This window comes from Coenobita brevimanus, chromosome 75 (genome assembly GCF_032717465.1).
Source record: "Coenobita brevimanus isolate Jiangsu-jjx chromosome 75, ASM3271746v2, whole genome shotgun sequence".
Taxonomy (NCBI): domain Eukaryota; kingdom Metazoa; phylum Arthropoda; class Malacostraca; order Decapoda; family Coenobitidae; genus Coenobita; species Coenobita brevimanus.
In genome coordinates, this window is record NC_137028.1 from 7004503 (window position 1) to 7031461 (window position 26959).

Genomic DNA, 26959 nt, shown 5'->3' on the forward strand with positions numbered 1-26959 from the left:
ATGCTACCTACACCCCTCTGACATACACCCCCCTGCAATACACCCATCTGGCATATACCCCACTGCCTTACACCCCCTTTGACATACACTAAACTGCCATACACCCCTAACGAGAAACTCCTCTGCCATACCACCCCGTGCCATACACCCCTCCGCCATACATCCCTCATCTACACACCCCCTAGGACTATACACCCCGAACGACATAAACCGTTCCCGCCCACATACTTTGCCTAAACGTAAAACTACCCATGAAAAAAGTGTGTGTGGATGATGAGTCGCACAGTAAGTTCTCCTACATCAATGGTTATTAAAAATTCATCCACAAAAGAGACGGGAAAAACGCTAAGAGAGAATAGGCACACAAACAAACACAAACGCTATTACCCGCTTGTACACATAATCATACCCTCCCTCTCTCTCTCTCTCTCTCTCATACACACAAGGCCGCCACAGACCCCCCGGAAAGCGCCGAGAAATGAAGAAGTGATCATTAACATTCTGTCGCCTGATCGATAGCACTAAAGGATAGATTTTATAGATCAGGGTAGTGCTTTACTGCCAGGAGAGAGAGAGAAAGGCATGTGTGTGAGAGAGATAGAAAATGGGAAGAAGGGGGGAATAAGAAGGGGAACGGAAGGACAAATGGGTGGGAGAAAATGGAATAATCAGAGAGAGAGAGAGAGAGAATGGGAGGTATGGAGCAATGGGTATGGGAAGAAAACGGATGTGTTTATGGAGGGACACTAAAATAAAAAGAGCGAAGGAACAGAGTGGTAAGAACAATAGGAAGGCTAACAGGCCTAAATGGGGATATAGGAAATATAGAGAAAATGCGAGACTGGGAGCTGACAGGATGAAAGAAAAATAAAAGGAGAGAGAGAGAGAGAGAGAGAGAGAGAATAAATCTGGAATAAACTGCTGCCTGGCTCTCCTTTTCCCATTCCCATAACCCTCCCTCTCCCCTGCCCAATCTCCCTCCGTCCACACAAACATCCTGATTGACACGCTGCTTCTCTGCTGTCACTATCATCATCGCTACCACCATCATCATCACTGTACCATGCCTTCCTGAACAACCCTATTTCCATCATCGTTTTCTTACTTAAAGCATCATCATTATCGTCATCATTCGACACGCTCTACCGCTCTTCATGAATCAACGCTTTTAACATCTTCGTCCCTTATGCTTTCATCACCAACATCTCAATTGTCCCCTTCTAAGATTACCTATTTCCACTCTTCCTTCGTCTACCGTCATCATCATCATCATCAAGACCCTATCCTCCCCCTTAACCCGAACCAACCTATTCCCATCCTCTTCCTCCTCCTCATATCTCACTCTTGTTTCTTCTACTCCCTTTCTTCTTCCTCCTCTTCCTCCTCATATCTCAGTCTTGTTTCTTCCACTCCTTTCTTCCTCTTCCTCCTTCTCCGCCTCCTCCTCCTCTTCTCTTTCCTCTGACCGTGTGTTTCCCGTCATTCCGAGTGCGAATCGCTTCCCTTCGCGTCTGAATGTCCCTTTTCCTTTCCATTTGAGGCCGTCGAACCGCCGTGTTTTATAGAGTGGACCCCCCGACGCAGGAGAAATGGCAGGGACAGGGATACATGACGTGGGGAGAAAAAATCTGGAACTCTTAGTCATTCGAGAGAGAGGGATGATTGGGGGAGGAAAAGAAAGTGAACTGGAGTGATGATTTAACGGAAAGAAAGGAAGGAAAAGGGAATGAAGAGAGTGGAATGAGGGACTTAGTGAAAAGGAGGAAGAGGGAATGGAAAGAGAAGAAAAAAATTGAACTCCTACTCATTTCAGAAAGGGACGAATGGGGAGGGAAAAAAGTGAATCGGAGTAAGGACCTAAAGAATGGAAAAGGAGGAAATATGGAATGGAGAGAAATTAGTGGTAAGGGAAACCGGAATTCTAAATATTTTAAAAGGAGAGATGAACAGGTAGGGAAAAGACTGTCAATCAGAGTGAGGAGGCGAAAAAAAAAGGGGAAGGGAGATAAGGGGAATAAGGACAGAATACAGTGAGGAAAACTGGATTCTTAGTCATTCCAGAGGAGGGATGAAGGGAGAAGAAAAAGATATGGAAATGGAATGAGCAGGGGCTGGAAGATGGAAGGGTAGGTGAACAAAGACGCACAAAGAGGAAGGGATGGGAAACTAGAAAACTGTAAATCTTGTCGTTCCAGGTAGGGCAGGAGAGAGAGGGGAAGACGATATGGTAATGGACCGAGTACAAGCTGGAGAAATGGAACAGTGGGTGGACAAAGACAAAAGACGAAGGAGGGGAGAGGAAAACCTGATAACTGGAGCTCTATTAACTCTAGAGGGGATGAACAAGGAGTAGAAAAGAAACAGAAATAGATAAACTCGAGAAATGGAAAGGGAGGTAAAGAGATACATGACGAAGGGAGAGAGAGTGTGACGGAGGAGGGGGGCAACTGGAAAAAGAAGATACATGACTAAGGGGGAGAGAGAAGGGGGGAAAGGAGAAGCTAGAAAAACTCTCGCCATTCCATGAAAGGTCAAACCGAGAGGAAAAAGAAATGAAGAGCGAGAGAGAGGCAGGTTTGGGACAAGTTAAGTGGAGTCGGGAAAGCCAGATGGAGGGAGGAGAGGCTATAGGAAGGAAGGAACGGAAGTAATAAGTGGAGAGAGGCAGGCTGGAGGGAGCAGAGGAGGGAGAGAGAAGGGTGGGGAAGGAAATAAAGGTGGGGAGGGAGGGGGAAAAGGAAAGGACGTAGAGAAGCAATGAGTGAGGAGAAGGAAGAGGATGGATAATTGGATGGAATGAGGACGGCAAATGAGGCAACCGAGAAGTAGGTTAGAGAGAGGGACGGGATAAGAAAGGTGATGAAACTGGGGAATATGAAGGAGATGAAGAAGTGAGGAAAGTTATGGAGTGAGGAAGAGGGTGATGGTAAAAGAGAGGCTGGGGAAATGGAACACGGTAAGGAAAGGGACAGAGTTGAAGGGGTGAGGAAAGGGGAGGAAAGGATATGAGTAACTAAGGGATGGGAAATGAGTGAGAGATGGGAAGGAAAGGGAGTGAGGGAGGGAAGGGAAAGGAGGAGGTGGGGTGGGGATGGCTGAGTAAATGACCTGATAAACCCGATTTGTGGCGGGTCGAGGTTGATGCCTGAGGGTCTGAGGGTGATGGAGCGACAGCCACGAGATACAAAGGTCACGGGAGGTCAAGCCAGGTCAAGAGGTAAGAGAGGTGACGTAACTAAAAGGTCAGTGAAGAGATGTTACTGGTTCACCTTGAGCTTCAATGGGGAAGGATGTAACCAGGAAGAAGAAACTATACTACGTACTGAAAGGTAGCCTAGGAGTGAACAAGGTCAGGTAAGAAGGTGTATTAGGTCAGCCTGAAACTGATGGGGCCATTTGCCTTAACGCATGGCCGTGCAGGAGGTCACGGGGCTAAGAATGGGGTCATGAGATTACTAGGTGTGGTACAGCAAGTTGAGTTTAGCAATCAGGAATGTGTGTGTGTGTGTGTGTGTGTGTGTGTGTGTGTGTGTGTGTGTGTGTGTGTGTGTGTGTGTGTGTGTGTGTGTGTGTGTGTGTGTGTGTGTGTGTGTGTGTGTGTGTGTGTGTGTGTGTGTGTGTGTGTGTGTGTGTGTGTGTGTGTGTGTGTGTGTGTGTGTGTGTGTGTGTGTGTGTGTGTGTGTGTGTGTGTGTGTGTGTGTTTTATGCACCAATTTTGTAGCGTTCTGCAAAAGACCTGAATATATAAATACCTTCAAATCTCTCTCTCTCTCTCTCCACCTAGTATCCTCCCTTAATGAGCCCCCAAGTACTTAGTCGGAGGAAATTATCAATCAGTCGAAGCCGTGGATTCCATAACACCCTGACCCAACCCCCTACCCAATCCCCAATCGTCTGACCCTTTTTTACGAGTTCCTGCGATTAGAAACGGAGGCTAATGGGGAAACTTTTAAAACTCAAGCTAACGAAATTACACTTGAAATTGGTTATAGGCGTCACTTTGGCTCTAACAAACCTCCTCTCTACCCCACTCCCCTCCCGTCCCTCACTCCTCTTACCTCCTTTTCACCCCTACCCCCTGTCCTTGTACCTCACTTTCAACCTTACCCCTCTTCTCCCCTACTCCTCTTCCTCTTTCCTCCCACCTTCTTATCCTACTCATTTCCCTCTTCTTTAATCTATCCAACTCCCTCTTCCCCATCTCCCCGCTCCCAACCCTCCTCCTCCTCGCTTCTTTTTCCCTCCTTTCCTCTCCCCTCCCCTCCTCCACGCCTATCTTCTTCCCCCTTCCCCTCCCTTCCTCTCTCCTCCCTTCTTATTCTCCTTTCCCCTTCCCTCCCCTCCCCTCCCCACTCCCCTCTTTTCTTTATCTAATTACTTCCGACCGCCTCCCTTAATAACCACATAAACCAGACCTTATTATTGAAAAATTCCCTCCACTGGTTTTGAGAGAGAGAAAAATACGACGACGGCTTCTTTTATTCTTGCTACCCCGGACGATTTTATTCACCTTAAAAAAAAAAAAAATGTAATGAAGGGGTTGAATTTATAACCTCCCCATTTTTAAGTCTCTCCCTAATATAACGCGATCGTCTGGTGGCCAAAAAAATAAATAAATAAATAAATAAAAATAAGTCACTGTAGTCAAATGGATAATATTACGATAAAATACTAACGCTTTCAGGCATAGATACAAAATAGTGAATACAACTGTGACGCCAATACAGACAACGCATGAATACAATACACAACAAATGGATACAGGAGTGACACCAATAATAAAAGCGCATGGATAATACAATACAGTACACACAACGTCTTAATACAATACATGAGAAATGAATACAACAGCGACGCAAATACAACAGAATATGAAACCAATAAATAAATTAATACCAGAGACGCCAATGCAAATACAGCAGGAAAACAATAAAGAAAATAAATTCAGTAGTGAACCCGTACAAACAGAGCATGAATAATATATCACTGTTAATTCTGCGACCCTACCACTTCTCTGGCAGCAACAATCAAGGGACGAGGAAGAAAAGAGAGGAAATTAGTAGGGTAAGAGCGAGGGAGAGACAGAAATACGAGCAGTAAGAATCAGAGAAAAGAGTACCAGGTAATTTTGCTCTCTCCCTTCCCCTCATTACCCTATCCCTTACATTACCATCCCCAGCCTTGCCCTACTCTCCCATCTCCCTTCCTTTCCTGCCCTCTTCTCCCTGTCCTGTCACCCTATTTTGTTCTATCTTTGCTTCTCTGTCTCCCTTCTTTTCACTGTCCCTGTTCTGCCGTATGCCACTTTCTCCCCTTCTCTGCCCTTGTGCTAAATTCTTTTCCTTTCCTGTTCTGCGCAAATCTCTCACTTTCCTTTCCTTCCTTGCCCTACTGTTATCCTTTCCTTCCCTCCCTTGCCCTACCGCTATCCTTTCCTTTCCTGTTCAGTTATGTTTTATCCTTCCATGTACTGCCCTGTCCTGTATTGTCCTTTCACATTCCTATCCTTCCTTCCCCTGCCCTTACCATTTCTGTCCTTTAATTTTTTTACTTCTTTCTTATCCCTACCATCCCCTCAGAGAAGTGCACAGCTGTGGTTTATGCCTCACTCACACGCAAAACCCCAAATAATCAACTTAATAATCTTGCTCTTAATCAGCGTTACAGCCCCATTTAGAGCCCCATTTTCCGCACTCCGAGGAAGATTATAAACCCCATAAAATCAAAAGCGATGCCCCCTTATCAACGCTGCCCTGATTACCATACCCATTTGCATATTAATACATCTTTGCCGCGGTTAACCCTCCCAGCTACGCAATCTACCTGCTCCTAACTTAATTATAATCATCTGCTTAATTCCCACTAACTTCTCTTTCAAGCTAACTACTACTACTACTACTATTACTACTGCCGCACCTAACCAGTAATAACCATCCTAGTTCTAATGCCTCAGTTGTCTAGCTGTATTAGTACATTACCTTCCTTGCCTCCCTCCTACACGCCTCAGTAATAATATTCATAAGCTCCTCTAAATCCCTATAGTACACGGTCTCTAAGCTTCTATTAACTCTGAGTCTCCTAGCAATCTCCCTATCTCCTTGTCTAACAGGAACCCTCTAACACTCTCTTCCTTCCCGTTGTCATTCTCTCTCCTTTCCTTCTCTGAATCTCCCTTCCATTCTAACAAAATGCTTCCTTCTCTCCTTCATTTCATAACCTTCTCCTTCATTCTCGTTCTTCCATCTTTCTAAAAACTCTCACCCTTCTTTCCCTTCCTAGCATTCTGTCTCTCCTCTTTCTCCATCCTTTCGTAACAAACTCCTTTCTAACAGCCTCACTTCTTGCTTCTCTCCCTTCCTCCCTTTCTAATAACTATTTTTCACCTCCCCCCTTCCTCCCTCCCCCTCCTCTCTCTAACAACCTCGCCCAAACATCCGTCTTCCTCCCCTTAGTTGCGTAAAAAAGTTGGTTCCCGGTACTTCCAGAGTTGAAGTCCCCGTGTCCCAGGAAAACGAGAGGGTTATACGCGATGCCCCCTTCTCTCCATCCCTCCCTCCCTCCCTCCTCAGTACCTCCTTCCCTCCCTTCATCCCTCCCTCTTCACGTACACTTCTCTTTGCTCTCTCTCCCCCTTCTGTCTTCCCTCCCTTCCTCTCATCACCTCCTTTCCTCTTTTTCTTCACTCTGGATCTCTCGCACCTCATCCTGCCCTTGCCATCACCCCTTCCTTCTTTTTCTTTCACTCAATCTCTTGCACCCCTTCTCCCCCTGTCATCACCCCCTTCCTCTTTTCCTTCACTATATCTCTTACACCCTTTCTCCTCCTTTCATCACCCTCGTCCTCTTTTCTTCACTCTTGCACTTCTCTCTCCCTTCCTCTTTTTCTTCACTGTCTCTTGCTCCTCTTCTCTCACATTCTCCCTTTCTCTCCCTCCTCCTCCACTCTCTTCCCGCAGTCTCATCCACTTCATCCCCCTGACCACACACCGCATAATCACCCATCCTATTATTGGCAGGCGTCGACCGGTTGATTAATTCGAGTGTGGAGCTAAACTTGAGAGCGTAAAAAAGCAGCTCAAATTACAGATCCAGATGCGAGGGTTTATTGGCGACGGCGAGATGAACCGAAGCTCCGAAATACCCTGAACTGATTAGCCGGAGGTCTAATTTAGTGTGACAGTGGGGAATGTAATCAGCGGGAGAAAATAGCGGCGTGGTCTCATAAATTTGCAAACTAGTGCTACAATATCGGTGTGTCTACTGCTCATTTGTATATCAAGTTACATGGAATTTGGGGGCTTGATCATTATGAAAAAGTACATACCCATCAAATATATCAACTACTTGGGGTACAGTATCTATGAACACTGGTTATTCATGACGTTTAGTTATACAGCGCCAAAGTCTAAGTCAGCTGGTTCAACTTCCTCCTAATATTGATTATACGGTATCGAAAAATCCTGTGATAGGAGAGAATATAAAGTCTGTTACAATTCGGTACTAATCTTACCCACCAGTAATTTATTTGACATTTCAAATTACCACTTCTGGGGAGATTCTAAGGACGTTACATCACCTACCGATACTACCAATCTGTGAAGTTAGGTTACGTAAGAGTTAAGACCTAAGTTAGACTAGTTCGTAATATCTACTCGTCTTGGCAATAATCCTATCCTACAGAGGCCTACATGGATCGTTAGTGCCAATTAAGGTGGTTCATATCTTTACGGTTAGCGCCTCCTTTGACTGTTTACGTCAATCCGTGAGTAAAATGTGATCATAAAGCTGCCTCCCTCGCCACCCCTCCAGCCATCAACATCTGACCACAACAGCACGTAATTGCGCTTTTTACTGCCGCTGGGATTGCAAATTTTATTAACACAGTTGCCTGCCATACAAAACACTTCTCAGTTCCCCTTTACGAGGCGTCATTTTTGCCGTGGCGCAGCGAGAACCGCGTTTATGAAACCCCGTACGTCCCCCTCCCCCCATCGATTTATGCCAGAATTATCAAAGTTTCCCCTCCGCCGTGGAAAATGGTGGGACTACGTTTTCTATCGATTCCCTTGCGCACCACCCCTCCCTACCTACCATAACTCTTGCTTTTCCCATTTGAATTCTATCTAACCGGAGTACCAGCAACATCCTAGAGGGGGAGAGAAAAGGGAAAATATAAAAATACGAGTGAAAAATCATAAACCAGCCATCTTATACCTGTAGTTCCCGAGCGGCTGGGTTGGTAATTGCAGACATAAAGCGTCCTCTGGGATATTTGCTTACCACAGCCGCGCCATTACGAGCCCTACAGACGGAGCGGCAAGGACCTTTATTTCCCTCGAGCAACCAGAGGGAAAAAAAGAAAGAAAAAAAAAAAAGCCCCTAGAGGATCACACACATAAGGCTCAAAATAGCTCCTAGTGTAGGTGTATCTGTGAGTTTCTGTACTTTCCGCGTATTATCTCTTTCATTATCGCTCCCATCCATTTTCTAGTGTGTGTGTGTATATATATAGTTGTGTGTGTGTGTATGTGTGTGTGTGTACTTTCTTCCAATGTCCCTTTCTCACTCCCACACAAAATCTTTTTCTCTCTTCAACCAAATACTATCACATTCTATACTCCTCACTCACACATTCAAGACTAACTCTTCTTCATATGTAAAACGTAGTACAAACAGTAATAATTATCTCATTCTGCTAAAAGGTCTAAATCAGTATATCTCCGCTGATATATTCTGTATATCAAAGTATGTTACCTTTTTATTTCACTGAATAAATATACCTCATTTATAAATTTAAAATGCATATAACCAACTCATTTTGGAAAGAAAGAAAAAGAGGGGTTATTAATAATTCTCTCAGTTACGTAATGCTTTCATGAGATAGCCAAGTAAAAAATTCAAGGCTTAGAAATTATTCATCTTGGGACTGCAAGGCTCGACCCAGAAACATGTATAAATCGTAAAGCACAGTCACGGGTACTATTCCCTCTACACATGAAACGCTTCGAACTTCTGGAATGACACTCCAGCTCCTTTGATGTGTGATTCATTTACCAATATCTGTCAAGGTTTTGATAATTACGATACAGAAGTGACAATAAATTACTCCAATACTGATACATCTGGTAGATAAATTCTGATTCTGAAATGGTTGTGAAGGAGTGTAGAGGAACTATTACCGTGATCTGTACCACTGGCAGGAACCCTCTTCACACCGCTCTGGGTACCAGGGTCAGCTAGTCTGCAGGGTTTGGTGAACGCAAACAGCTGGAGTATTGACAATGTGACTCGTCGTGCTGAAGTTACTGCACAAACATTCTGGGCAGAGTGTCTTGGGTCTCTTCTAAAATACTGCACTATACTCACTATATTTTTGCTTCATTTCTTCATTGCAATGACTTCAGGATCTTGTCAGTGGCAAAAAAATGGAAAAAATTGCTGCAAATCACTCCTCTGTATTGAAAAAATTTTCCTCCACCTTGATCAAAGTCTCAATGCATCACTGTTATGCATGGCAAAATGTGGACTACATTATCATTAATCAAACTTGTCACTTTGGCTGTCTGAAACACTAATAAACTGTGATTGAATGACATTTCTCACAGTCTACTGTCTCTTTTATTTGTATTTGGCTGCTTCCCTTTGCCTTCCTCAGCGGTATCTCATCTGACCGGGAGTGGACGGGGCTAGCTAAGGTGTTCTCAAACTGGCCTTGTCTGATGCGCGACTATAAAGCCTCACTGAGGTCTGATCCAGTCTCGCCCCTCTCTATCTCACACCCACCCTTGCCTAACACGAGGCATGAAAGCTATATGTTAAGCTCTAGGAGTGCTGAGAAAAAGGCTCACCTGTCAAGCTCTAAAACTCTTGGCATAGCTATCTAGACAGGACAACAGGAAGGGTGTCGCGCTAGGGTTGACAAGGGCAGTTGCCCATCTTGGTCGTGTGACACTTTTTACGTCACTACAAGTCCGAACTTAACTTGATCATTCATCTTCTTGTTCACAAATCGTTACGACGGACTTACATTCACTCTTCTTCAAGTCGTAGTTTATTAATGTACTGTTAAAGTGCGATCAAAGAACTGCGTACATGACTGGAGTATGCAGATCATTCTTCTTCAAGTGGCAGTAATTAATGTACTATTAAAGGGCAATGAAAGAAATGTGTACATTATTGGAGCACACATAGTTCATGAAGATACATCAAAATTCTCATGCAACCGATCAGCGAGTGAGTGAAGATTATGTCAGATCTCTCAACCCGTCTGAGATCAGATGAACACAGGACACAGGAGAAATGTAATAAATGAAACAACAAATTCATAAAAATAAATGACCAGGTTTGCCCCTTACCTTGATGTGGTAGGAGTTGATCTTGTGTCTCGGGAGGACGTTGAAGCTGGAGAAGTCCGCCCGTCTCGCAAACATCCCGCCACCTGACCCGTGCCTGCAACAAAAGCAAACAATTGGTTAGGCTGGTTGAATGCAAACTGAACTAAAGCAAAACAGCACACACAATACCAACAGCAATGTACAACAACAACAAACAGGATATCAACAACAAACTGAATGCAACAACACCAAAAAAAATAAAAACATTAAGTTACAGTGGGATTCATTTATTTCGTTATACGGTACTGTTTCGGAACTGTGCAGAAACGCACAGAAATACCGATATGTCAAAGCCTAAAAATATCGCTTTCAAACACTAGACATTTGTTAAAAACATCCAAACTTGATATACAAAGACAGATACTGTACTATGTCAATACTTAAAGGTCTTCATAAGGCAAAACCATATATATCTTGCCAGCAATAACTAAAACCATATATATCTTGCCAGCAATAACTAACAGTTGGAGAGACTCAAAATCATTTTAATTTGTTTGTGAAATAGTTGTATAAGATAATTATTCTAATTTTGGTAATCGTCCGATGCAAAAATTAATTAAAATACCAAAAACATTACCACTGCACTGGTGGGAAGGGTACAAGCACTGGCGTGTCTGTGGGTGAGTCACTGGTGCATCCCAGATGTGCCTCATTTTATTGCTCTCACCCTTGTTAGTCAACCTAGCCATCCCTGCTACGGCAAAAACACACCATATATACAGGAACACTAGGGTTGAATTTTGCCTCTCCCATCCTTGCTAGCACTAACTTTCCCTGCCAAGGTAAACTACACAATATATACAGATACTCTAGAGGTGAATTTTGCTTTACCACGGCAAAATGTAACATACAACCAGACACACTAGGGTCTAAAGTTACTTCCATATCCTTGGTAGAACTCCTCATCTCAGCCACGGCAAAACGCACCATAACCTAAAAATACCAGAAGCGAGTTTTGCTTCTCCCAAACTTTCTAGCCCTTACCATCCCAGTCACATAAGAAGTCTCCTATTGCCAGATATATTAAGAACGAATTTCACTTCCCTTCTACCACCGCTTTTGCCACGTTGGTCCCCCACCCCCACCCCCAGTCTTTCACACCTGTACACGTGCTTCGCAATCCACACACCTGTTCCCTGGGTTACACCTGCACTCTCATATACTGTATATGTGTTTCGCCAGGTGGAACGTCGCTCGTATACAACATTTTCCGGGAGATTTATGTTACTTACAGCTACACCAACTGTTATGGTTTTGTATTTTTGTGTGTTTCTGTTTTGCATCTACATTTTCTGTGCTTGTATTTTCACCTTCTCTAGCTCACTGTACAGTATTTTCTTCTACAACTCTTTTCCTACAACTGCGTTTCCATTTTCTACGACTATTTTCACCGTCGTTTTATAAGTGTATTTTCATCTGTAACTGTACTTCCTCTAGAATACGACCCGCATTACGAACCATAACGATAAAAAGCATAAGTTACTGAATGTTAACCCAAACCCAACAATCACGACGAGAGAATGTGAATGACAGGGTAAATACAGTAACTTTTAAAACGCCACTACAAAGAAGCATAGTGAACGAATGCAAGTGAGAAGTGAATATCGATGCTTCAGAATACTTACTAAAACCCGGTAAAAATAATGAACGAATAAGACAGTAAATATCCTAGTTTTAGAATATTTACTGAAATCCAAGTCTTTATACACTATACAGAACGAGACAGATGATGAAAATCGTGTTTTTTTATATATATATTTACTAAACCTGCGATGACCTAAAAATGTTAAATAAGCTGAATATCGCAGGTAACGAATACTTAATGATACCCTGAAATAAAAATGATGGATAAACGAAAGAGAGTGGGAAAGAATGAGAAATATTTACTGAAATGCCCAAATCTCTATGTACGCAAGGAGAAGAAAAAAATGAAAATGTTAGAGTGAGAGAAAAAAAATGAATGCAACAGATTGGGTAAACGAGAGCAAATGGGCAGAAATGGACATAAGAGAGTAAGTGTCCTATAACACACTCTCTCTCTCTCTCTCTCTCTCTCTCTCTCTCTCTCAGGGGTCCAAGTGAAAGGGGTCCTAAAAGCAGTAATACGCAGAAACGGGCATGGTTACGAGTGGACGAATAGTCACACACACACAAACACACACACACACACACACACACACACACACACACACTCTCTCTCTCTCTCTCTCTCCCCGCACAGTCCCCCTTCCTCACCCCCATCTCCTGCCTTGACCTCTTTCCTCCCTCCTACTCGCCCCTCCTCTTCCTCTTCCCTTCCTCTCCTCCTCCCTCATCCTCTCCTCTTCCCTCTTTCTCCTTCCCTCCCTTGACCTCCTCCTCCTCTCTCCGCCAATCCTTGCTCTGCTCTTTCTCTTGTTTTCCTCCCTCCAACAAAAGTAATTTCTCTCTCTCTCTCTCTCCAGGCAAAAAAGTTCTTTTTTCTCTCTATCAAATTCCCTTATTTATTCCTTCCATCTTTTCATATGATTCCCTTTACTATCAGGCTCCTTTATGTAACCCTCCCTATCTTTTTTCACTCTTTTCAATGTCGATTTCTTTATTAATCCTTCCTTCCCCTTCCATCCCCCTGCTTCTTCCCCTGTCAACTTCCCTATTCTTTAGTTTCCTTTCTTTCCCCGTCAACATCCTTTATTATTTCTCCCCTCGTCTTTCAGTTAATTTCACCATCAGGTCCGTTATTAACCTTACTTTCGTCTTTACCTCCCACCTTTCTTTTGTCAGTCTCCCCTTTCCTCTTCTAGTTCCCTACTTTCCTTAACAACTTTCCTTCCTCCCTTCCTCTTTACTGTCCTTACTCTCCTAGTCAACTCCCTCTTTCCAACTTTAATCTTCTTCTCAAACCGTTCCTTTAATTTTCCCTTTCTCTTTGCCTTGTTCTTTCCTACTCTCAGTTTTCCTTTTCTCTTTTACTTCCCTCTTTTCTCGCTTTCAGTATCCTCAAGTAATTGTCCTTTCTTCCTTTAACTTCCACCATTAGTTTCTTCATTATCTGCTTTCATTTTATCTCCATCCTTGCCACTGTCATTCCTTTCTCTATACTCTTTCAGCTTTCCCCCTGTCAGATCTATTTATCTTCCTCTTCCACTTCTCCACTTAGTCCTGTCACCTTCTTAAGTATATTCTCTTCTTGCTCCTTCACCTGCCTCCTTTTCTCCCCTTCGTTCCATTTCTCCCCTGTCAACTTCCATCATTTATCATCGCCTCCTCTCCATCTTCCCTGTCAGCCTCCTCCATTTCCCGGCTCTCCAAATGATGTTATCCTCTTTTACCCTTCTGTTATCAGCGTCTCTCCTTCCCTTCTCCCCTCTCATCTTTCCATCCAGCTCCCTTTCACCCTACCTAATTTTTTCCCCCTCATTCTCCCTCCCTCCCTTCCTGCCTCCCTTCAACGCTTTGTTTACTCTTACCCACTCGGCCCTCTCTTGTTGCAACCCTCCTTCCCCCTCACTGCATACACCTCCCCACTTTGCAATGGGCTCATCCTTCCTCGTTGCAACTCCAACTCACCTCATTGCATCCCCTACCTCTCTCCATCTTCACCATTCCACACTGCAACCGACTATGCAGTCACTCAAGCCTCCACCCCTTCAGTACATCACCTTTTTGTCGCCCTTCTATTTCTGCATGCGACTATGCAATCCCTAAAATCTGCCAATTCCCCTGATTAAATTCCCTACTCCTCTTCCCCCTTACATATTCTCCCTTCCTGCAACCTTCAACCCGTTCACATCAGCCCCTTTCTCCCTCCCCACCCTCCCTTTGCAGCTGACTGATAGTCACCCTTTGCACCTTACTGATCCTCCTCACTAGGTAGCAAACCCTTCTCACCCTCGGACAGTGAGTTTCCTCCTATCTTCTCCCCTAACCCTTGGTAGTATGATCTCGTCCCCATATCACCCTCTGTTCCTCCTACCTATTATTCTACCCCCTTTGCATCCAACTGATCCTTCCCACATCCACACAGCACCCATTTATCCCCCTAAATGCTTTTTCTCCCCCTCTCCCTTCCCTCTTTTGCAACTGACAGATCTCGCTTCCCCACACAGCACCCATCCACCCTCCTTCCTGCATTCTCCCCCTCTCGCCCTGCCCCTCTGCAACCCCTTTCATCATGCATAATGTACACACAGGGCGAAAGCAGTGGAATGCAGCCCTGCCTGCCTGTGGAGTCATGGTCCCCTTAAGCTAACATACTGACCCCTGCAACACCCGTCATGCACACCCCCTGTCAGGCACACCCCTTCACTACCAGCAAGTCTTATTGTTGCTACTACCAGACCATTCTACACAGAAGACCCTTTCACTAATAATGAGGTTATGTGTAGTCTCCAATTATAATCCTGGTATACTCTCTCTCTCTCTCTCTCTCTCAGCTGCATACCATTCTCGCATCTGTCAAATCGATAACCTGGTATCTCATAATGTTGCCTGCACTATGTGGCTCGACCTACATCAGTATAACCAATTCAGTCGTTTGGCTTTAAACTCTAGAAACTACCTGGTGATTTTTATTAAGCTTTGGATATACCTTTTATACAGGTAAAGTTTAATGTCAGATTGTTTCTAACCACTTCAGTACGAGGTCTTCTCCAAGTTGAGTAAAATCGTCTGGAGGTACCGAAAATAATAATAGTAATAATAATAATAATAATAATAATAAATGACATTCTTTGGCTGACGGGGTTATGCTTTCCCTTGGGTCAATGAAGTATAGTCTGGATTTTGCGTGAAAGAAATACCTAAAAATATCCATTAAATCGACTTAATAAAAAAAATCACCCACGCTCGCATTACTGAATAGAAAAAAAGTGCATCGAATCCCACCAATTAAAAGCATTCGATTAAACGATTACGAGGGAATATTTTTGCTAAGGGCGAATTGATGCTTCTTTTCAGTGATGGCAAGCGAAAAATGGCGTTGCGTGCCAATACACTCGTAAAAAAATTATTATACTGGCTGATGTAACCGTCCACGTATGTTTCCAAGGCTATACCAAGAATCGTACACTGTGAGGCGTATAAGGCTCCCTATGAGACTCCAATAAAATGTAATCATCCAGGTTATTATGGCTCTAGCATGATGTAATCGTCCCTACAGGTTACCATGGCTACAGCAAGAGTCTTGGCCTTCTGGAAGCATGAGACGCCTTCACTCTATTTCATTAAACAATGTACTTATACAAATACCATGTTCACACTGCACTTCTTCCTTACTATTATCCTTACCTGCACGTTGTTATTCTGCTGATTTTTTTCTCAGTTTATTTCTATATACTGTAGGCTATGCCGTGCTAGCATTCTCTTGATCTTCACTACTGGCTACTCTATCACAGTATGAAAGAGAATACATGGTTATATATATATATATATATATATATATATATATATATATATATATATATATATATATATATATATATATAAAGGAGAAATGTTATGCAAAATTTACCAGGGATCCTCCTACACTCACGAGAACCTGACCCTAAACCGTGTGAATTATCTGTGTTTTATTTTTTCGCTCAATGCTTCAAAAGTATCGCTCAGTATCTCAAAAGTGTAAGCTTCAACAAACATTAATATTGTTTTTACCTGGAGGAAAACGTGAAAGCAACAGTCACGAGCGATAAGCATTAGGGGACAATTACCTGACAGAGAGAGAGAGGCGGGGGTACGAGTATAAAACAGGAAATTACAGGGAAATATGAGGTACACACACTAAAACGAGGCATCTGTGATAATCTATTCATAGCTCTCACATACATACATACACACAGCTAATGCCTCTTCATAACTCACCACACACACAGGTACGCACGCATACTTAAACGTACACAGACAGCACAGAAACGCACAACCATACACACATATATACCCAGACACATAAATGCATGGCTAATTCCCCTCATCACACACACACACACACACACACACACACAGGACGAGAATTACGAGGCCCAGAAGATCCATTAACTGGGGCTTTTGACTAGGAAACTCAACCTTACGTGAGAAGCAACAGAGGCGAGGGGTGGTGAGAGTAAGAGGTGGTGTGGAGGGGCGAAAGCAGGGGGGGATGGGGATAGAGGTGGGGTGGGAGTTAGAAACGGGTGAGAGTGGGGTGACGGGTGAAGGTGGAGAGGGAGTTAGATGTGGGTAGGGGGGAGGTATGGGTGAGGGTGGGGTGCGGGGTGGGAGTATGTGGGTGTGCGTGTGTGTGTGTGTGTGGGTGAGGGTGGGAGCGAGGGGCGTACGAAGGTTAGGGTGGACTTAGAAGAGGGAATGAGGGGGTGGGTTAGATGTGGGGGGGGTCTTAGAGGTAGGAGAGGCAGGAGCGAGAGGAGGGTGGGGGTGAGGGATGGGGGGGGACAGTGCCTCATGCAGACTCTCCTGACATGACCTCAATACGGAGTTCGTCGACCCTGGCACCGAGGCAGGCAGGGTCTACGGGGGTGGGGAGTGCCAGGGTGGGGTGGGGGTGAGGAGTGCCAGATGTGCTCTATCCCTTAAACCCCATTCCACACCATAAAACTGTTCGGCAGTAAAGAGAATGACGTATAAATAAACAGAAATTGAAGGAGGGGGTCGCGCTCTATAATGTGCTCAACAAAAACGAACGACAATAGCAAAAATATAATATATAATAACAAATATCTGAGGGATGTGTGAGGTGTGCTGGTGGCGCGCCCTGTCCCTTACATTCCATTCCACCCCACAAAATCGTCTGGGAGTAGCAAGAACAGAGTACAACCAAGCAGGACTTTGTGGTTTCAGACGTGCGCTTTGTCAAACTCATTCCACCCTTCATAACCATCCGGCAGTAGCAAAAACATAAGAATGAGGGGTGCTGGATGTACAGCACGTATGCTCTATCTCTTCCCGTTTTGCCGTTCCCGTAGTATTCAATATAATCGTCTAGCAGCATTAAGAACATTGAAGAAAACAAGTATATACTATCTGAGAGAGTGAGAGAATTGCGTCTGCTTTATCCTTTCCATCCCATATAATTGTCTGATGGTAACAAGAACAGACAACAAATAACCAGGACTTAGAGGGAAGTAGGAGCTGTGCAAGATGCCTGCTCGACATCGTCCTTCTGCAGCAAGAATTAAAATAAGTGCCAGTTGTTCTGTCCGTTCACCCACATGGTACTAAAATAAAAAAATAAATCGCCTCACATAATCATCATCACCTCATCATTATTCTAGATGAAGTGCTGGAGAAAATACCAAAAACGAGGAGACTTGTAGGGAACAGGGGATTAAGGAATTCATGGTGTGTTGCATCCCCTCCAAGAGCATGGAAGATAATCGCCAGACAGTTGCAAGAACAACATGAAACACGCTCGAAATTCACAGGGGGAAGGGGGAGGGGAGGGGAGGGATGGGGAGAGGGGTGAGTGGTACCAGCTGTGTCCTCTAACTTCTGTCCCCTCCCCCTTATCTCCCCTCCCATTTAACTATCCTGTGTCTGGATCGGCCATCACGACCTACCTCAAGCTGACCTACAAGCCTCAGCTCCTCCACTACAAGACCATCACTCTACACTGAATAAATCTGGCTGGAGCAAGGGCATAACAAAGAGGTTCTAGAGGCCACAGTGGAAGAAGAAATCAGGGCAAAGTGGAGGACAAGGAGGATACAAGTCACAAACGGTGGAACAGAAGAGGTGGTACGGTGGACAGAGACAAGGCACAGACGGCGAAAGAGAAAATATTGTATGGTGGAAGAGACAACACTCAGACGGTGAAATAAGGGTGGACAGAGACAAGGGCCAGACGGTGAAAAAGGAAACAGGAATGGTAGACAGGAATGAGTTGTCACTGTGGGATCAGATGGAGGGCTGAACAGAAAAAGAAAGGCACAGACAGTAAAACAGAAGATAGTAACGCAGACTAGTGTAGGAAAGTCACAGGAGGTTAGGAGGAGGGTAGGACACAACAAAGCACAAACGGTGTTAGAAGACGGGGATAAGAGACAAGAATGAAGGTCAGGAGGACAGACACAAAGCACAGGCGGTGAAACGAAGAGACAGTGGTAGCACAGAGCGGTATGTGTGGGTTTTGATCACTTGATTGCTGCATGACTTGTCCTCCCCTTAGCCCCTATCCCCCAACCCCCTGCACTCGTCAACCCTTCACTTGCAGCTGACATCGTGCCATTCATGACCTACCTCAAATCCACCTACACGCACGTCTTTTGGTCATTTTTCGTAATAACAAGTTCTCGTCGTCGTCGTCATCATCATCATCATCGTCATCACCATCAACATTACAAACGATTATCCTTCTTCTCCTCTTTCTATTCCTCCCCATCATCCTCGTCACATCATCACCATCATTTACCCTTCTCCTTCTTTCTCTTCCTACCCATCATTATCGTCACACCACTATTATCATCACAATTATCATTATCCTTCTTCTATTCCTCCACCTTCTTTTTCTCTTCCTCCCCATCATCATCATCATTACCACCAAAATCATCATTATCATTAGCATTTCTCCTACTATCAAACATGGTTGGCAAGATCTCCAAACTGAGCAAGATTTTTCGGACTGGAGATCTTCAGTATGGTCTCCAAATAATCTCCTCAGGACGAAGTTAAAAATCGTCCAAAGGTGGTAAGAATAAACTAAGAATGTCAACGTAGTGAAGAGTTTGAAATTTATCATAGAGTGATGAGGGAATTCGGTGACTGCCAGTGTTCGAGGTATCATGAGATTCTGTAGCACCTCTTCCTCAGCGATTTATTTTACATGTTACAATACGTTTACGCTCTACTGTGTTACTGGGAGAAAATGTCAATAACAGAAAGATAAATGTAACGCCAAAGAGAATATTAAGAAGTACCGGTAATAAAAATAACGCAAAAGTGAATATCAAAGTGTAATAAAAAAATAAAGAATTGAGGAATATCAAGGTCTAATAAAAATAAATAACGCAAAAAAGAATATATAAGCTTAATGAGTAAAAATAACCCGAGAAAATCAAGGTATAAAAAATGACTTAAAAGGATAAAATCAAGGTGTAATATGTACAATGTGTGCTATGATGGCTTTATAAACACGAGCGAAAGTGTGAGGGGAAAGGCATAACGTAATCAGCACAGGGGAATAATATTTGAGGTCGAAGTGGCAAACATAGAGGTGCTGGTGGTGGTGGTAGCTCAGGCTTTGTGACGTCAGCACTCACTCTCTCTCTCTCTCTCTCTCTCTCTCTCTCTCCTCCCCTTTCAGCCCTCCTCCTTCCCTCCCCTCTCCACGCCTACGTTCACCTCCTCCCCTCCATCTTCCTACCTCCCTACCCCCAACCATCCCCCTTCCTTCCTTCTATTCACCTTCCCTCCCTCCCCTCTTCGTGCCTCCTCTCTCTCTTCCTTCCTCCCACCCACTTTCCTACCTGCTCTCTCCTTTCCACCTCCTCTCTCTCTCTTTTTCTCCTTCCTCATATCTCCACTCTCCCTCTCCCCCACCCTCCTCTCCCATCCACCTCCACTCTCCTCCTACCGTCTGCCACACTCTCTCCCTCTGCTCCAACCTTTTCCTCTCTCTCATTCCTCCAACCTCAACTCTCTTTCCTCCTCCTCCTCCCTCCCGTCCCGCCTACCTCGACTCTCTTTCCCCCTCCTCCCGGCCATCCAGCTCCCCCTCCCCCCCCCCCCCGTTGCCATGGAGTCCCTGTATTGGTTTCTATTCTTAGCCCTGCAAGCCCCAGCCCAGCCAACTTCCACCAACACCACTCCTACTGCATCCTACACTCCCACTCCTGCATCCAACACTCTTACTGCATCCAACATTCCCACTCCTGCATCCTACACTCTCACTCCTGCATCCAACACTCTTACTGCATCCAACATTCTCACTCCTGCATCCTACACTCTCACTCCTGCATCATACACCCCTACTGCGTCCTACACTCTCACTCCTGCATCATACACCCATACTGCATCCTATACTCTCACTCCCGCATCCTATACTCCCGACCTCTGCAATCTACACATCGACTCCAACATCCAACACTCCCATTCCCCCACCCCTGCACCCTACACTGCCTCTCCTGCATCCTGCACTGCTACTGCTGCATCCTACAATGTCACACCTGCATCCTACACTGTTTCACGGCATCCTACGCTAGTTCACTGTTATTCCATCGTCCCAGATCACACCCTTATATCATTTACTGCAACATATATCCTTCCCTGCCTTACACCACCTCATCTGCATCCTGTCCCGCTATTCCTGCCATCTAAACTATCCTACATTGCTTTACTGCCACCCCTTAGCTTCATCCTACGCTGCCTCCACCCTCTCCCATCCTACCTGTTTCTTCCTACATCCTTCACAGCCACTCCGCCATTCAGCCATCTTACTTGCATGCTAAATCGTCTGAGAACTGCGATGTGTGCAACTTGCTCCACCTAACGCCAGACGATTTATTCACCACAAAGAAATATACGGCAGACAAAGGCCCTCACAATTCCCACAACAGAATCCTATAACCATCCTGCACCCAACACACACACACACACACACACACACACACTTGCAACAATCTTCGTGTCCAATTACATGACGTGAGCACAAAGGAGAGAGTGGAAGCTCACTCTGCATATTTAAGAGATCATTTTTTCTTTCCTTTACAAATGCCAAGAGTGAGTGAGTGTGTTGCATATGTGGAGTCACGGTCAAAAACTGCTCCTTTATTACACTGGGGCTTAGTTTCGTGGGTTTAGGAGACTTAACAACTTATTTTTGGCGATTTATTTTGTATATTGCACATTCCTATTCCCTTTGTATATATATGTTGTTTTTTAGCGACCAGTATAGTTATCACCCTCTTCACTGTTATCATTATTGTTGTTACCATCATCATCATCATCTTCACAGCTATCATTATTATTGTTACCATCATCATCATCATCTCAACCCTATACTCCACTATTAAATGAAGTACGTAGTATCCAGAAATAGAAAGAGTTAAGCATTAAGTAAGAGAATCCCCTGCTACCCCTTGCAAACATCAAGCAACCCGCTCGTTGTCCCGTCTATTTCCATCTCTCTCTCTCTCTCTCTCCTATTACGTTGCTTTATCTTCAGCCTTTTGGCTCCTCATCTTGTTTTGTGTAGTATTATCTGCGTCTTTCTCACTCTCTTCCTACTCACTCTATCCTTCCCCCTCCAACATCGACAGTCTTCCTCCTCACTTCATATCGATACTTTATATTTCTTTTTCTCTGCATCTTTTTCTTCTCCCTTTCTTGTATTTACTTTCTCGCTCCCTTCTCACTCAGTTCTTACATCTCTCTCTCCAACTCTCTCCTCATGTCGCCATCTTTCCCTTCCACCCACTTGCTCCTATCTCTCGCAAAATTCCACTGCTTAAATTTCATGAGACACTTTATCTATTTTTCTCTAAAGTCTGACGATTTTAAGACACCATTTTGATTTCACTCTTACACCTATGGACGCGATTTTTTATTCATTTATTTATCTATTTTTAATCTGACAGAACCAGGCTATTTTACTGAGCACCAGGAAACATCTCGCATCACAAGGGCGAAAAGGCTCCAGTTCTCCCTGTTCATTTTCATCACCTCCCTCCTCCTCCGTTCCTCGCACTCTCCCTCTCCAATATTACATTTCCCTCTACCCATCATCTGCAATCTTCCTCGCCACCTCTTCTCATTGCCGTCACCCGAACCCCCCACATTGCCCTCGTTTCCCCTCGCCGTCCCCTCATCCCTGGCAGAAATATTAAGCCTTCGTTACGGCGGCACTACTTAGCGGCAACACGGAGGCGGACTGCGCGACGGGGCACTCATTTCTAATTAAGAGTCGGCACGGGAATCAAATGACCGCCCGCCATCTCTGAAGAGAGAGAGAGAGAGAGGAAAAAAAAAAAAAGAATAAACAGGGAGTCTCTTGTTTGCTCAGGCTGCGCATAAACCGAGGTCTGTATTCACGAACTTACTTTAGCTTTTGTCCTCTGTTCACTTCAACTAGCCATAAAGCTGAATGGATCCTAAGTTGCAACAATAGATTAACGCTAGAATATGATGCTAGTCACGAAGAAGGGCTACGTGAAGGATGCAGGGCTGTACTAATATCTGATTATGACACTGAGTTACGGGAAAGAGGCCGCACAAGCACGAAAAACTCAACCAAATTTAAGTGAATGTACTATAGTTGTGCCAGATCCTCGGTTTACACTTCTGTCTTAACTCTTACAAGGTATCAAACTCGTCACAGCCAAACAAGCGTGATTAACGAAAAAATAAATAAATATAAAAAAAATAATTCATGATGACTACCATTGAGATTTGTTCATCGCAGAAACTGGCTAAAATCCTTTGTGCATACAACTCTCAATCCTGTTAACTCTACGGTAAGTGCACTCGTCTCTCTCTTTTTTTTTTTACGTGTGTTTTGGTAATGCGGAAAATATATGGTGACGTCTGCCCCTTAGATCTCTCTCCTACAATATATTTTGGCTTAGGAGTGTAAATTATCCATATATTCTTGGATTATGAAGTCGAATCTCTCTCAGCCCACAGACTGCCTAAGTTTCTCTCAGATGATCACCTTCTAGCGTTTGCCTGAAGAAAATACCTTACAGCGTCCAAAACAGATGTATCTAATTCTAATCAGAATATGTATACCAACTACCATATTTGGGATAATACGGAAAGCTTTCTACTGTTCTCTCGTTCAGTTAGTTCGTTAAATATCAGACACCAAATGACGTACAGATGCAAGAATTTTAAGATCTTGTAAGCCTATATCAATAACCTTTCCATCTCTTATGTAATCTCGTTCAGTAAGTATTCGTTACAAAAAGTGGGGCAAGAGTTAAGTCAGGATGAAGGGCGAGACATTTAGAGTCCTCGTATATCCACCACCATTACTGGGATTATGAAGTCGATCCTGTTATGTTCCCGACTAACATAACTTCGATAAAAAGTTGGTTAAGAGTAAGTGCGGATGAAAGGGGGTCTCAGTGGTATTAGCTGCGAACGCCTGGCCTCTCTCTCCTCCCGTGTTTGGTCAGATATCAAGCGTGAGATTCCCGTGTTTAGACAGAATCGAGTGAGGTCTCTACGCTCTTTGGACAGATATCAGGCGAGCAACTCTACAGTGTTTGGACAGTAATCAGGCCAGCCTCTTTACGGGGGCGAGCGAGACCAGGCGGCTTGGGGGGAAAAAAAAAAAAAAAAAGTGTGGGTAGAATGATAATATATGGGTGATATTACTCCTACTCCTTTATATACTTTTTTCTCCTGCTCCCCTCCCATCACCCCCACCAACCCATATATTCTCTCTTCCCCCTTCCCCTCCCCTCCCCCACGACCTCCTTCCCCCCAACCACCCCCCTTCATAACCACCAGCGCTCGGATAGTTAGAAACCTATTTGGCTAATTGAACACGGGAGAAACTCACATGGTGCTCTGTGTGTGTGTGTGTGTGTGTGTGTGTGTGTGTGTGTGTGTGTGTGTGTGTGTGTGTGTGTGTGTGTGTGTGTGTGTGTGTTCTAATGCATACACACACATTTCATCCCCACCAGATTCTGCCCTTCATCAGTAATGTTTTAGTATTTTGAGCTATTTACAGGCTAGCTATTTCTGGTCTGGGGCTATTAAAACTTGTACAGCTCCTATCTTACTGCAAAACATGGAACCCCAAACTGGAAGCCTTCACAAGTTTTCCCTATAAAATACTCGAAAATGTAAGACCTAATCAGCATTCATTCCGAGACGCCAAGAAACAGTATACTCGTATGATATTTTATTTTCGATACAGCAAGAATAAAATACATTAGGAAGTCAAAAATAAAGTAGGCAGGGATTTCTTGTTCTTGTAGGGAGAATGCCGAAATAATCTCAATTAAATCCACCTAAACTTAATCCTTCCAACCACCTGACTATTTACATTCTGCTCAGTTTACAGTAGATCTCTCATCTGATAGAGGTAAAGAGGCTGCAGGTCGAGGGCAAAGAGAGACTGACTGGGGAAGAGTGGTACATTGCTAAAGGCTATCATCACTTATTCGTGTTCGCTTGTTCATTTGTAACTGTAGTCCCGATTGATTCAAGTTAGTGAAACCGAGTGTGTCGAATCGCTGAATCGACTGCCATTAGTATCAGTCTCCAAGGACTTCCATAGGCAATGTCCTGTTCTTGATTTCGATGTATTCTAATATTTACTGAATGATTCTTTTATCTGTGCTTAGTCACTTACCCCCCCCCCTCTCTCTCTATATATATACAATATATATATATATATATATATATATATATATATATATATATATATATATATATATTTGTATAGTCATTTGCTTTACTTCTTCATTCATCAATAAATATATCTATTCACATGTGTGACTGAAAGAAGCCTGGAACTCCTTACTTCTAGTTTTCCTCAGCTGCACAAAATCATCGGTGCCAGCCAGCATAAAGTGCCCCAGTGCGTCCACGATGGCGAAAAGGTTAAATGCGCATTTATATTCAGGTTTCAACACACGGGTGCGGGGAAAGGGAGAGGGGGGTATACAGGATACGCCAGTTTTTAAAGAGTTCTCTCAACCCTCACCCCACCATCACTTCCCTCCCTTGCCTCCCTCCCGCCTTCCCTTGCTACCCCTTTCCTTTCTTCCTCTTTCATTGAAACCCACCCTCGGCTCCCACCCCCTACCCCACCTACCTACCACCATCCCTTCACCCCAATGCACACATACACATACACGCGCGCACACGTACACATATATGCATGCACGTACACACACACGTTCATAAAACACATAAATCTTTGCAGTTTTCACACACACACACACACACACACACACACACACACTCCCCTGCTCCCCATCTTTCTCCCACGATTCTCCCTACTCGATTTTTAATCTAAACCGGTTCTTCCAAAACTCCTTCCTTCCTTCCCTCCCTCCCTCTCGCTTTTCTCCGAGGGACCATGTGCTTTGAACTGCATAGGTATTTATCTTTTCAGCACGATGACTCCTTTTTCTTGCCACTCTTACACGATTTTACTCGACATTTCTTTAAGACAGTAGGAATGTGGTTTAAACTGTACACTTATTTACGTAATATATCCTCTTATCCACCTTCATATTTCTTCTCTCATATGTCGATCAGTATAGGTCGTTCAGTTTTTTTCAACTCTATGTCCCCGATTTAGGAACTCAGTCTTTTGTATATTATTGCCACCCCATCATCACCATCATCATCATCATCATCATCTCATCCCAACCTCATTCCATGCTATGAGATGGGGTGAGGCAGGATCCAGAGACAAAGAGATGGAAGGCACAAAAGGAGGAGGACGATCTAACAGCCTGCCCAATGAACCATGAAAATACATACACAACATGCCAAAGACCATTAACCCTTTCCTTCAGATGACGCCTCGACATAATTCATAACACCTCCAGGGGACCCCATTCAGTGCAGGCCAGTTGGGGTCAAAAACATGATGGATTATTATATACAGTACAGTCTTCATTAAACCCTTTACTACTAGACCTCTCTCCTACTCAGAATCCATTTGTGCGGTGGAGGAAAAATTAATTCACCATCATTATTTAAACACTACTGCTACCTAAGGATGGAGTGAGCTGGAAAAAACAAAAAAGGAATCGTAGTAAAAGCGTTGTTATATTCAGCAAAATAAATCATTACGATAAGATGAGGTCAAAGGTCGTATTGATCAGGGATACTAATTAGTTTTAAATATAAAGAAAATTCCATAAGAGCTAATACCTCTCACGGATCCTTTACTATTTCGTACAACGTCACTTCGGTATTCCCTCTAAATCTAACCAATGCACTTGATGGCTGTATGAGTGAAAATAACCGTATATACAGGCAATCATAGAGACAATTTTAGCTTAGCGACTGTTTAAAAATAGCGGTTCAGGGATCCTACCAAATCCACGATAACAGGGACCTTGATTCTGAGCCGCGTTCCCTGCCTCCCTCCCTCCCTATCACATTCACCTCTTTCCAATACACTTCACCTTCTGTGTTCATTGCCCGTGGTGGTGGTTGCACAACACTTACCTCCCTCCCTCCCCTTGCCTTTCGTCCCTTCTTCCCTCTGCTCTTTCCTTTCCCACAGCTTCTTTCCTTCCTTCCCTCTTTTCTGAGTCTTTTCCCTTCCTCTCACTTGTGTTACCATTTCACTTTACATTTTTCTTTTCCTTTTCTTTTCTCATGTTTTCACACTTGGTTTTCCTTTCTCCTTCTTCCCTTGCATTCTCCTCGTCTTGGCCACTTCCCCTTCCATTCCCTGTTATCTCTCTCTCTCTCTCTCTCCTTCCCACCCATTTCTTGCCTCTTTCTCCCACCCTTCGCTTGCCTCACTCCCTCCTCCGCTCACCAGATGTTTCATGAAGCCCTCACGAGATGCAAGTAGGGAAGGAGGAAGAAAAAGGAGGGGGGAGGGAGGAAGGGAGAGAGAGGAGGGAAGGAGGGAGAGAGAGGAGGGAAGGAGGAAGAGGGAGGAAGGAAGGAGGAAG

At 44.1% G+C, this 26959-nt stretch overlaps 1 protein-coding gene across 1 annotated transcript in view; it reads right to left on the reverse strand.

The window, feature by feature from the left end:
* The window catches only part of heca (hdc homolog, cell cycle regulator), a 171394-nt gene that overhangs the window by 79904 nt on the left and 64531 nt on the right, over window positions 1-26959 (reverse strand). Inside the window, exon 2 of the mRNA XM_080278833.1 lies at window positions 10356-10449. Coding sequence (XP_080134959.1) covers window positions 10356-10449 — 94 coding nt within the window. The remainder of the gene's footprint in view (window positions 1-10355; window positions 10450-26959) is intronic.